This window comes from Triturus cristatus, chromosome 11 (assembly GCF_964204655.1).
Source record: "Triturus cristatus chromosome 11, aTriCri1.1, whole genome shotgun sequence".
Taxonomy (NCBI): Eukaryota; Metazoa; Chordata; class Amphibia; order Caudata; family Salamandridae; genus Triturus; species Triturus cristatus.
The window spans coordinates 1,156,064,767-1,156,077,511 of NC_140594.1; the positions used below are offsets into that span (position 1 = coordinate 1,156,064,767).

The following is a 12,745-nucleotide window of genomic DNA, read 5'->3' on the forward strand; positions in this document are numbered from 1 at the left end:
TAGAAGAAGTGCGCCACCATGGATCTGAGAGAGTTGAGGCATCCGTCTCCTGGGCCTCCCTGTTTCAAAGGATTCCTCAAGTGTGAGGTCTTGCAGAGGGAAGACTTCCCCTACTGGGATACTTATTTCCTCATCTTCCTTACATACGGGGTTTCTTCATATCCTCTGCATAGGCTGCCAGCTCAGTGCGGTAACAAATTATGGCCGCATCCTAGGCCAGCTCTACACGTCTCTGGCAGGATAAAGCACAAGTACACTGGGGATCGTTGACAGGCTTGGTTCCAATTCACCTTCTTTGCACCTGGTGGATAGCCCATGCAGAGGGCCTTGTCGGATGGTCCATTGCCCCCCAACCTGTGGCGGCAGGTGCGTTGTTTGGCCCCATGCCACAGTTACTTTTGAGGGAAAGATATTGCTCCTTTGCTGTTAGCTACTTACAGGTTAATTTTGTTGACAATCCTGAAAAGTATTAATAAGCAACTGGGCTTTGTAGGTTTACCCACCTATGAAAAAGGAACTGAAGGAAACTCAGACACATAACATACCCCACATCTTTCAACACTTCTGTACTCTCTAAACAACAGGGGGCAGCCACAATTAAACATAATTTTCTCTTCATAGTTAACTGAAACCAAAGCAGACACTGACTGTCAGCATATCATTTTGAGCAGGATATGTAGGGGCATCAAACCACGCTCAACTCGGTCTGTGCCCCTAACACCGCTCAGGTCACAGATCTGTTACAATTCCTGTTGGTCTTGGCAGGATTAGAAAATGGAGAGATTATCCTTACTGGGTACTTCAATCAGGTATAGGAACCCTAGAAGGATGGAAAGGTGGGGTGGTTGGGATATACTGGTGCTTTCTCAAGGAGGTTGAAGAATACCCTATCTGGTCTGGTCCGACGAGAAGTGTGGCAGGAGCTGCACTACACAGACACAGAAAACACATACTATTCACACTTTCATCTGAGGCACTCCTGTATGGATTACTCCCATGTAAGAGGCAATCATCTCGGTCCTCCCCAAACCGAGCAAGGATACCCAAGTACCTCGCCCCCACAGCGTTTCTGAATATGATGCAAAGCTTTATGCTACATTTTTGGCTCTCCACCTTAACGAGATCCTTTCCTCCCTGGTTCGAGTGGGTTTGAAGAGGTGCGTCAGATGCATGGCTCCCCACCGTAACGAGATCCTTTCCTCCCTGGTTCGAGTGGGTTTGAAGAGCTGCGTCAGATGCATGGCTCCCCACCTTAACAAGCTCCTTTCCTCCCTGGTTCGAGTGGGTTTGAAGAGGTGCGTCAGATGCATGGCTCCCCACCTTAACAAGATCCTTTCCTCCCTGGTTCGAGTGGGTTTGAAGAGCTGCGTCAGATGCATGGCTCCCCACCTTAACGAGATCCTTTCCTCCCTGGTTCGAGTGGGTTTGAAGAGGTGTGTCAGATGCATGGCTCCCCACCTTAACGAGATCCTTTCCTCCCTGGTTCGAGTGGGTTTGAAGAGGTGCGTCAGATGCATGGCTCCCCACCTTAACGAGATCCTTTCCAGCCTGGTTCGAGTGGGTTTGAAGAGGTGCGTCAGATGCATGGTTCCCCACCTTAACGAGATCCTTTCCTCCCTGGTTCGAGTGGGTTTGAAGAGGTGCGTCAGATGCATGGCTCCCCACCTTAACGAGATCCTTTCCTCCCTGGTTCGAGTGGGTTTGAAGAGGTGCGTCAGATGCATGGTTCCCCACCTTAACGAGATCCTTTCCTCCCTGGTTCGAGTGGGTTTGAAGAGCTGCGTCAGATGCATGGCTCCCCACCTTAACGAGATCCTTTCCAGCCTGGTTCGAGTGGGTTTGAAGAGGTGAGTCAGGTGCATGGCTCCCCACCTTAACGAGATCCTTTCCTCCCTGGTTCGAGTGGGTTTGAAGAGCTGCGTCAGATGCATGGCTCCCCACCTTAACGAGATCCTTTCCTCCCTGGTTGGAGTGGGCTTGTAGAGGAGCGTCAGATCATGATACTATTAGGGCTGCCATCCACCTGGTAAAACAGGCCTTGCTACATCAGGACCACCATTCTGGAAGGCTCGTAATTCTTTCAGTGAGCCCAGAAGTCCATAACCACTTCCACTACAACCTGTTGAGTGACGATCGTATGGCTTGTAAAAACTGCTTAGGACCGTCTCCAGACAAAATGATCCCCTGTTGAATCTGTCTGATAGGACTTTCTGTGAGCTGTCCAAGCTCTCCTTTCACACGCTAACATTTGTAAATTAGTAACTATGGATATCTGTAGTACGGCCAGGCTTACTACCAATCACCTCAAGTTAAACATTGTTTGTCCTGAGTTCACTAAAACATGCATCAATTTTGTCACGTAGCGTACAGCAAAGTTTCACCACTCCTTCACTTTCAGCCGTCTCCCTCTGTATTGAACACATACTAGTAAAAATAAACTTGGCCATCAGGTCTGTAACTTCACTCTTTTGATATTTCCTTTTTGGTTTCTTTTCATAGTTTCTCTAAATGGTTCCTGCTGCACATTCCTCTCTTCTACGTCTACTGCCAGAGTCATGAAGGACCAGGGTCTGCTTTGGTCTATTGTTTTTTTAGTTTCAAAACCACTTCTGGAGGGGGTTCAGTGCCACTGTGGCTTCAGTCCACCCAACTCCTCCTCTGTTGGTTTCATATGACCTTTGGGTACCTGTTTGAGCCGTTGATTGCAGCCACCTTTAGGAGACAGCAGGCATTCCCATTCACATGGTCTTGAGCACCGTCCTCTGAAACTGGCTGAAGCGGCTTTCCAGAGAGTTCCAGTTAGTATTGTCAAGCATTAGACACCCCCAGCGCAACGAAAAATAAGCTAGCATGGTCTTCCTAAACTGCAGGTGGAGTTTGTTTTCTACATAGTCAGTACTTTGAATAAACCATTCCCTCGCACTGCACAAAGCACAGTGTTTCAACCACACAAAGCCTCTTCTCTGAAGTGGATTATTCAGCGCAGTCCTGCCATGTTGCTGCTCAGCACACGCCTTTTGCTCAGCTCTGGGACAAGGCAAGCTTAGATTGAAGAATATAGTGAGTTTCTCTCACTAATGCCACAACTGCATGGACCATCATACCTCTGGTGAGGGGCAAACATCTTCTCCCATTCAGTAGTAATAGCAATGATTAGCTCCCTAGATGGAATATTCAAACTCCAAGCCATTCTTTCCAGGGCTCCTGAAGGCTGATGGACAAGAGATTATTTCCTTATAAGATTTACGAAGCCGAAGGGAATTCTGATACGCACGCATCGGTCCGGTCTCTCCCAAGATTGTTTAGAAGATGCAGAGTACACCAAACTTGTAACAAGGGTTGGGCTAACAGGCACAGGGATCCCGAAAGGCCTTAGTGATGTCATCACGGAAGTTGTATATGACGCGTCACGAACAGTCCTATTTGGCAGGAAGAGGAGTGGTCATTTTCAGAGACTTTTCTGTGCTGAATTGCTCCTACACTGTCCGTTTAACTGAATTTGAATGTTTTCTATTTTACCGCAGTGGTTAGTTACTGACCTTAGCAACCAACCAGAAGACCCTGATCAGTGAATACACAGGAGTAGCTGAGTCCACTGTGATTATAGTTAGGTTGCACATTACATGGAAATGCAATTTTTGAGTATCCTTATAAATTTTGTGCCATTTGTCGAATTTTCAAAACACTTAATCTGTGTACATCAGGCTGTTCATTTCAAATTTTGAGCTTATGTGGGTGGTTTAATCTTTCTGCTACAGCAAAAACTGATGCAGGTTTACATTAAACTTGGCAGGAAGCTGCAACTTCATTCACAATAGATTCTTATTCTTTGTTCAGTGTGACTATGTGCAGCAGTTTGATTTTGACATTTGTTTGGTTAAAAAGCTAGGCAGTGTTCAAAGGGTTAATTTTAGGTCGTTTTGGACAGGTAGGTCCTGGAGGGTCCTGCGTGCCAGATTCCCCCAAGACTATTCTTGGAATTTAAAGCGTCTTGATTAGTTGGGAGAACATTTTCTCTGGTGTGCAAAATTTCAAGTCTTCGAACCCCAAAAGAGTCCAAGGGTCAAAACAATCGGATTGTCTGCTCGGATAACAGCTATTTTCTGAATGTTGCAGATCTCAAACTTTCCAAACCCTGAAAGAAAGCTGTAGCCCTGTAGGGGTGTCATTTTACATTTTAAACAACCCAGCATGCATTTCAAGTCGACAGTCTAGAAAAGGTGAGCAAATATTTCCACAATTAAAGAGAAGAACATTTCTCTCTTACGGTGGAGGTAACTCGGATAAAGAGCGATCCTGGAAGATGGACTGGGAACAGTATTCACTGCGGACTGAGGCACCTCTGCCATCGGCCTGCTCTTCACTCACCAGCCTGGCCCTGTAGTCAGGGGTCACAAACCTGGTGTGGCTTTAAAGCCGACTTGGTATGGTTTGCTGCTTTCCCTCAATCCCTTCCCACCTAGCCTACTGGCAGTGCACAGCTCTGAGCAGTGCAGTGCATGGTGGGAAACTCATCACTTCATTAACTTCAATGTGCTGCCGTGATCTGGAGCCCCTGTGGCATTGGGTGATCGGATGACAGCACTTTTTGGTCTCAAGTCCAGCACTGCCTGATGGCAGTGTCCTGCTCCACCCTCCTCAGCCTGCAAAAACAGCAGGTGGAGGAGGAGGATAGGAGCAGATGGCAAATGCTCTCATCTTCGTACCTGCAGCAGGTAAACACAGGTTTGCTGGACCTGTTCTACAACGATAAAGAGAGACAGAAAAACAGGAGGAGCCTGTAGAAACACAGAGCAAAAAGGCTCCTGTACACACTCAAAGGTGGAGGACAATGGTCTGGGGAATGAGTGGATGAATGAGCAGCCGGGCTCAAGGCCTTGTCCAAGATTAGACCCGGCACTCAGAATTTAAGGAGTTCAACCTTCAGTCATGCCCAGAGTGTTTTCAACCACATCCCACTCGGAGCTGCTGAAGGTCATTCCTGGCAATGCTGGGAATCCGGTGCTGGGGCTAGGGTCTGCATCCGCTAGGAGCTGCTGAAGGTCATTCCTGGCAATGCTGGGAATCCGCTGCTGGGGCTAGGGTCTGCATCCGCTAGGAGCTGCTGAAGGTCATTCCTGGCAATGCTGGGAATCCGCTGCTGGGGCTAGGGTCTGCATCCGCTAGGAGCTGCTGAAGGTCATTCCTGGCAATGCTGGGAATCCGCTGCTGGGGCTAGGGTCTGCATCCGCTAGGAGCTGCTGAAGGTCATTCCTGGCAATGCTGGGAATCCGCTGCTGGGGCTAGGGTCTGCATCCGCTAGGAGCTGCTGAAGGTCATTCCTGGCAATGCTGGGAATCCGCTGCTGGGGCTAGGGTCTGCATCCGCTAGGAGCTGCTGAAGGTCATTCCTGGCAATGCTGGGAATCCGCTGCTGGGGCTAGGGTCTGCATCCGCTAGGAGCTGCTGAAGGTCATTCCTGGCAATGCTGGGAATCCGCTGCTGGGGCTAGGGTCTGCATCCACATCCCGCTAGGAGCTGCTGAAGGTCATTCCTGGCAATGCTGGGAATCCGCTGCTGGGGCTAGGGTCTGCATCCGCTAGGAGCTGCTGAAGGTCATTCCTGGCAATGCTGGGAATCCGCTGCTGGGGCTAGGGCCTGCATCCGCTAGGAGCTGCTGAAGGTCATTCCTGGCAATGCTGGGAATCCGCTGCTGGGGCTAGGGTCTGCATCCACATCCCGCTAGGAGCTGCTGAAGGTCATTCCTGGCAATGCTGGGAATCCGCTGCTGGGGCTAGGGTCTGCATCCGCTAGGAGCTGCTGAAGGTCATTCCTGGCAATGCTGGGAATCCGCTGCTGGGGCTAGGGTCTGCATCCGCTAGGAGCTGCTGAAGGTCATTCCTGGCAATGCTGGGAATCCGCTGCTGGGGCTAGGGTCTGCATCCGCTAGGAGCTGCTGAAGGTCATTCCTGGCAATGCTGGGAATCCGCTGCTGGGGCTAGGGTCTGCATCCGCTAGGAGCTGCTGAAGGTCATTCCTGGCAATGCTGGGAATCCGCTGCTGGGGCTAGGGTCTGCATCCGCTAGGAGCTGCTGAAGGTCATTCCTGGCAATGCTGGGAATCCGCTGCTGGGGCTAGGGTCTGCATCCGCTAGGAGCTGCTGAAGGTCATTCCTGGCAATGCTGGGAATCCGCTGCTGGGGCTAGGGTCTGCATCCGCTAGGAGCTGCTGAAGGTCATTCCTGGCAATGCTGGGAATCCGCTGCTGGGGCTAGGGTCTGCATCCGCTAGGAGCTGCTGAAGGTCATTCCTGGCAATGCTGGGAATCCGCTGCTGGGGCTAGGGTCTGCATCCGCTAGGAGCTGCTGAAGGTCATTCCTGGCAATGCTGGGAATCCGCTGCTGGGGCTAGGGTCTGCATCCGCTAGGAGCTGCTGAAGGTCATTCCTGGCAATGCTGGGAATCCGCTGCTGGGGCTAGGGTCTGCATCCGCTAGGAGCTGCTGAAGGTCATTCCTGGCAATGCTGGGAATCCGCTGCTGGGGCTAGGGTCTGCATCCGCTAGGAGCTGCTGAAGGTCATTCCTGGCAATGCTGGGAATCCGCTGCTGGGGCTAGGGTCTGCATCCGCTAGGAGCTGCTGAAGGTCATTCCTGGCAATGCTGGGAATCCGCTGCTGGGGCTAGGGTCTGCATCCGCTAGGAGCTGCTGAAGGTCATTCCTGGCAATGCTGGGAATCCGCTGCTGGGGCTAGGGTCTGCATCCGCTAGGAGCTGCTGAAGGTCATTCCTGGCAATGCTGGGAATCCGCTGCTGGGGCTAGGGTCTGCATCCGCTAGGAGCTGCTGAAGGTCATTCCTGGCAATGCTGGGAATCCGCTGCTGGGGCTAGGGTCTGCATCCGCTAGGAGCTGCTGAAGGTCATTCCTGGCAATGCTGGGAATCCGCTGCTGGGGCTAGGGTCTGCATCCGCTAGGAGCTGCTGAAGGTCATTCCTGGCAATGCTGGGAATCCGCTGCTGGGGCTAGGGTCTGCATCCGCTAGGAGCTGCTGAAGGTCATTCCTGGCAATGCTGGGAATCCGCTGCTGGGGCTAGGGTCTGCATCCGCTAGGAGCTGCTGAAGGTCATTCCTGGCAATGCTGGGAATCCGCTGCTGGGGCTAGGGTCTGCATCCACATCCCGCTAGGAGCTGCTGAAGGTCATTCCTGGCAATGCTGGGAATCCGCTGCTGGGGCTAGGGTCTGCATCCGCTAGGAGCTGCTGAAGGTCATTCCTGGCAATGCTGGGAATCCGCTGCTGGGGCTAGGGCCTGCATCCGCTAGGAGCTGCTGAAGGTCATTCCTGGCAATGCTGGGAATCCGCTGCTGGGGCTAGGGTCTGCATCCACATCCCGCTAGGAGCTGCTGAAGGTCATTCCTGGCAATGCTGGGAATCCGCTGCTGGGGCTAGGGTCTGCATCCGCTAGGAGCTGCTGAAGGTCATTCCTGGCAATGCTGGGAATCCGCTGCTGGGGCTAGGGTCTGCATCCGCTAGGAGCTGCTGAAGGTCATTCCTGGCAATGCTGGGAATCCGCTGCTGGGGCTAGGGTCTGCATCCGCTAGGAGCTGCTGAAGGTCATTCCTGGCAATGCTGGGAATCCGCTGCTGGGGCTAGGGTCTGCATCCGCTAGGAGCTGCTGAAGGTCATTCCTGGCAATGCTGGGAATCCGCTGCTGGGGCTAGGGTCTGCATCCGCTAGGAGCTGCTGAAGGTCATTCCTGGCAATGCTGGGAATCCGCTGCTGGGGCTAGGGTCTGCATCCGCTAGGAGCTGCTGAAGGTCATTCCTGGCAATGCTGGGAATCCGCTGCTGGGGCTAGGGTCTGCATCCGCTAGGAGCTGCTGAAGGTCATTCCTGGCAATGCTGGGAATCCGCTGCTGGGGCTAGGGTCTGCATCCGCTAGGAGCTGCTGAAGGTCATTCCTGGCAATGCTGGGAATCCGCTGCTGGGGCTAGGGTCTGTATCTACAGTCCACTAGGAAAGGCCAAAGTGATGAGTTTAAAACTTAAACATAGCTTATGAGCTGGAAAATCAAACTTAAATTCCAATGACATCTGTGCTCAAAAAAAGAAACTTCTCCAGCATAGCAACTATTCTCAAAATATTTATCGGTCTTGTACAGGGACCGCAGGTAACTTATGCCTACAATAGAAAGAACGGATTCTATAAAATTAATTTATGCTCATCAATATCGAACAAAGATATTGGTTATGGTTCTCATTTATACTCCAACAAGAAATTAAATTTCATAATTTTTCAAAGTATGCGGCTATCACATAGAAGCTTCTGAGCATCCCTGATTCACCCCAAAGCAACCAAGGCACAAGGAGAGACGCACTTACCCCAGATCACAAATCAAGCGGCTACACTGGTACGTGAAGACCTGACTAACATCCAAGCCCAGCGCCAGGAGCACCAGCCCACTCCGCTTCCAGAGGAGCCACCATGGCAAAGTAGCCAGCTGAACTCGGTCAATTAAGTGTTAGTGCGAAGCCAATCACCCCATTTAGCACACAACTGCCCACTGCATAAGCCAGCGCTGACCACAAGCGAGATGCGAGCCATCCACAGTGCCCTCAAATCCATCACCTTGCGCCTTTGCTGAGAAGAGCCCGTGTTAAAGTTTCCAGCCGCCCTGCGCACCTCCTCCTCGTGCTGCTGAATTTGCTGCTGCAATAGAATGAGTTCACCAAGCAGGCCCTGCCATGAGTTCACAAAGGGAAATGGAAAATGAAGGAGGGAAACAAACGTTAAAAACAAAGGGCAAAGCAAAGACAGATGAAAAACAAGAATGAAAAGGACAATGAAAAATAAAAAAGGGGAGTCACAGCTCTATTCTATAAACAAGACCAGGCTATGGAATGTTAAGGGCAAGGCAGCGTGTAACGGGCGCCTAAGCACTGCTACATCCAACAAGCCTTCCTGGTTTTGAAATAAAACCTTTCATGTGGGAGCTTTTGGAGCCTTCTGGAAATGGTGGGGTTGTTCTACAACATATTTTTAGAAACAGAGAAGTGTCTGCAGAGTGGCAATTAGACACAGAACGAAAGCATGCATTTACCTTTTTATGCTGCATTTAACATACATCAAGCACAGCACATGCCAACAGCCTCTTATAAGAAGCTTATCGTTTACCAGAAAAAACACTTTTGTGCCTAGCGAGAAAGGAGAAGGGCAAAGTGGGTAATCAGGCAAGACCAGAAGCCACGCGGTGCACTTGGCGCTACAACCAGCTGCAGTTCTTGGCACTTCACAAGAACATAAATATAGCATTTGTTGGCAAGTCTAGGTTATTAGTCTGCAGGTGGCGTTTCAGAATTTGAAATAAATTATACTTACTAGTTAATACGAATCTGTACTCTTAGTCCTTCAGCTTTTGTGTCTCAGATTCAGTGACCTTTCTCTGCCATAAGGTGAAAGGATCAGAGAACTTAGGAAGCTGAAGGCATGCACTGGCTGCCTGCACAACAGACCTACCGCTGCTTATTCAGTCACCCGCTCCTCAGCTACCGTCTCGGAGTCTACCACATTAAATCAAGGAGCACTTTCAATATCTGAATCGTGGAGGGTACTCTCTACTTCGTTAGCAAAGAATAGCGGAAGAAAGGCGTTCTGATTAATGTAAAACTCAGCTATGGTTGAGAAGCCTATGGACACAGACTGGTGTAGACCCTGACCCTTACCTCGAAGCTTTGGACCCCCAGGAAAGCTGTCCCATAGTGCTGAATAACGAGTACTGTCTCGTTACTCTTGTACTGACATTTCGAAGACTTGCAGGATGTCGGGTACCGTCTGGTCTGAGACTCAAACTAAGAAGTGTGGACCCTGCCAAGGCTGGTGTTGGGTCACATGGAGGACAAGCAGAGTTGACAATATTGCACAAAGCCAGTGACCATGTTTTAGAGCCACGTAGTGACTGCTCATCCTTCTTTCTCCTGGGAAGAGGACAATTCATCCGAAAGGCAGATTGAACCAGCAGAATGCCTTCAAAAGGATAGACATAAACATACCTCAGGGACGCAATTAGGTATTTGGCAACTGGCTGAAGACCTGGCGATCATCTATGTCCAGCGCCTTGATGCTGAACGATGCCTCCACCCTGGCAAGGTTTCAAAGCCGATCACCATGAAAACAGCAACTGTTGGGACCTTCAGGGTGGAGGCAAACATGACAGAGATAGTGGCTTCTACTCTGAGATTTGTGGAGACGCCCTTTCTCTCGCTTCAGGTTGGTCCCATGGTCATGCTCCGACACAGCCTTACAGTAAGTCAACAGCAGGGAGTCCACGCCCGAGAGTGCCCGTCTGCAACACTCATCTACTCAACCAGGAGGAACAGCGTTTAGAAGGTGAACCCTTAAGAGACATAAAAGACCGATATTCTGTGGCGAACCAGCCTGCTGGAAACCCGGTCCCTTGAAGGTTTGATAACCAGAAAATAAATAACAGTGCAATATATAGAGGAAAAAGTCTAAATAAAGACAGCCAAAAACACAAAGGCAAAAAAATATATAAAAAATTATTTAGGGTCAGAGATCTTCACAAAAGTAGCTCCGAAAGAGGCAAAAGCTGAGACAATTGGGTAACCTAATCACCCATAAAATGTAAAAGAACAGAAAAGGCAATCTTGCTCTGTCGCTTTGGTGTAGACTGCGGCCATCTCGGTCTCCTGCAAATCATAGGTTAAATTATTGGCAAGGTCAACTCAGTTTGTAACTCTTCTGAGGTAGAAATAGGTAATTGTTCAAAAGAGTCACATCTGTTAGAGCGACAAGCTTTGTTTCACAATTAGTGCCTCAATGCTATTGGGAAGGTTGACTCGAGCATTCAAGCAGAAGGCATCTATAGAGGTTAAAACCTTGGGTTTCAATTCGGAGTCTAGAGGTGAAAGGCTGATTGAAACGATTTGCATGATCTCAGGCGAACCATCTTTCTTCACTGTGCCCTCCGAGAGAGTGCTTAGAAGCCCTTTCAGAGGAATAATAGGATCACACAAATACAATTACTATTAACACAGCACTTTATACTGAAAACTGTAGCTCCTACATATCTACAAATCCCCTCCCTCCTCCTGCTCTATAGAGACTGGCTGCTTACCTAGAACACAGCTACAACCCTATCTCCCATACCTGTCACCCACCTCTACTGTGGCAATCATCATGTGTTGACTTGGCCCTCAACCTATCAGTAACCTGGTGCTGCTGTCCCCCACAGCAATCGTAGCCCATTATCCGGTGACTCAAGAAAGAAGTGTTGTAACTGCTTCCAACATGGCGGCTCACTGATTGATTCACCCTTGAGGGGCCTGAACAATGAGCAAATTGCCCCTCTCACAGACTTGGAGCATGGATAATCACACACACAAAAGATTTGCCAACACCTGCTCCGAGCAAGCAAATGTCAAAGCGTAGTCTGTTCACTCCTTCGAGGATAAAAAGTGAAAAACGGCAGATACACAAATGTGAGAAGCCTGAATAAACATTCCCGGTACAGGTTCTATGCGGCTCTGGTTAACAGCTTAAACTAGTGCTTGCCCCACCACTAGGGTGTGTAAGTTGCCACAAATTTGAGTATTAAGCAAAAGGTAAAACAATGAGAAACTGTTGACAATGTAAATGGTTAAGACTGCATTAGTGGATGTACCAGTATGGATACAGCTGTATTTCAATAAAATAAAAATAACATTTTTAAAGTGGATCGATAGCAACTGGCATGTGTAATACAAATATTTTACTGGGATGCACCAAATCATGTTACATGTCACATTGTAAACAACATGGGGAGAGGAGTAGCGCAACGGCTAAGGCGGTCGACCTCGAATATGGGGAACCGGGTTCGGGTCTCGGCAATGACGCTCAACATCCTGTGATTCTGGGCAAATCACGTAATCTCCCCGTGCCTAACAAAAATGAATGTCTCCTCGTGTAATGCAACTAGGTGCTATGTAAAGCGCTCTGATACCCGATTCGGGTCAAGTTTGCGCTATATAAAACTCTGTAAAAAAAAAAAGAACAAAAAAACAAACATCTGGATGCATTGATAGCGAGCCCAACCATGAGCACGAAAGCCCTCCGAGGAGATAGACCATGGAGGCGGAACGAGATCCTGCAAGAACACTCTTCGGAAGACTCAGAGGGACTTCTTGTGAGTTTGCAAGACAAACCCTAAGAACGTCTGGTGGCAAACTCAACGCCATCAAGCAGCAGACGCCTCTTGGCTTCAAACATGGGAACGTGGGTCACATTCAAGATGCTCTAGCAGAGGGAACGCCATCTTTGGTCACAATTGTTCATTTTTAGAATTTTAAGAAAACTATATGCAACTACCATAATGTCAACAGAGGAGAGCACGGTGATTAAAGCGATCATGACATACCTTTTTGTGTTGCTTTTCATTTTCAAAGGTTTGATTGGTTGTTACTTTAAGTGCAGTTTCTCCTGCGGGTCCTGCAGAATACAAAGATTTGAACACAATGGTTATGAAGATACATAGACAGTGAAGGCTATACATGGTGGCAAGTCATGCAGAATCTTCCTTTTTGTCACTGAATAAGAGGCGGGAGCATTCACAGAATCACAGACTCAAAGGAGAAAGAAAATCAAATCCTCCGAGAGCTCAATCACCAAACAGCTGCCGACGTGCTCATGGACGGTCATCGACTCTTACTGCCCCTTGTGAGTCATGAGCTTTACGACATGCTGCTCCTTCGATGGGCTGTAAGGACGCAGCAGGATCC

General features: G+C 49.4%; 1 protein-coding gene across 6 annotated transcripts in view; it reads right to left on the bottom strand.

Annotated features, from left to right (window-relative positions):
• OPA1 (OPA1 mitochondrial dynamin like GTPase) overlaps nt 1-12,745 on the bottom strand; it is a 428,917-nt gene that overhangs the window by 348,045 nt on the left and 68,127 nt on the right. For 3 of the 6 annotated variants that reach the window (XR_014970880.1, XM_085635798.1, XM_085635797.1), the window contains 2 exons: nt 12,385-12,455; nt 8,601-8,711 (listed from right to left, as the gene is read on the bottom strand). Coding sequence is in view for 4 of the 6 variants with exons in the window: in XM_085635798.1 (XP_085491924.1) it covers nt 8,601-8,711; nt 12,385-12,455 (182 nt within the window). In the remaining 2 variants the exon portion in view is untranslated. The remainder of the gene's footprint in view (nt 1-8,600; nt 8,712-12,384; nt 12,456-12,745) is intronic. The other 3 variants (XR_014970881.1, XM_085635800.1, XM_085635799.1) reach the window with 1 other exon arrangement.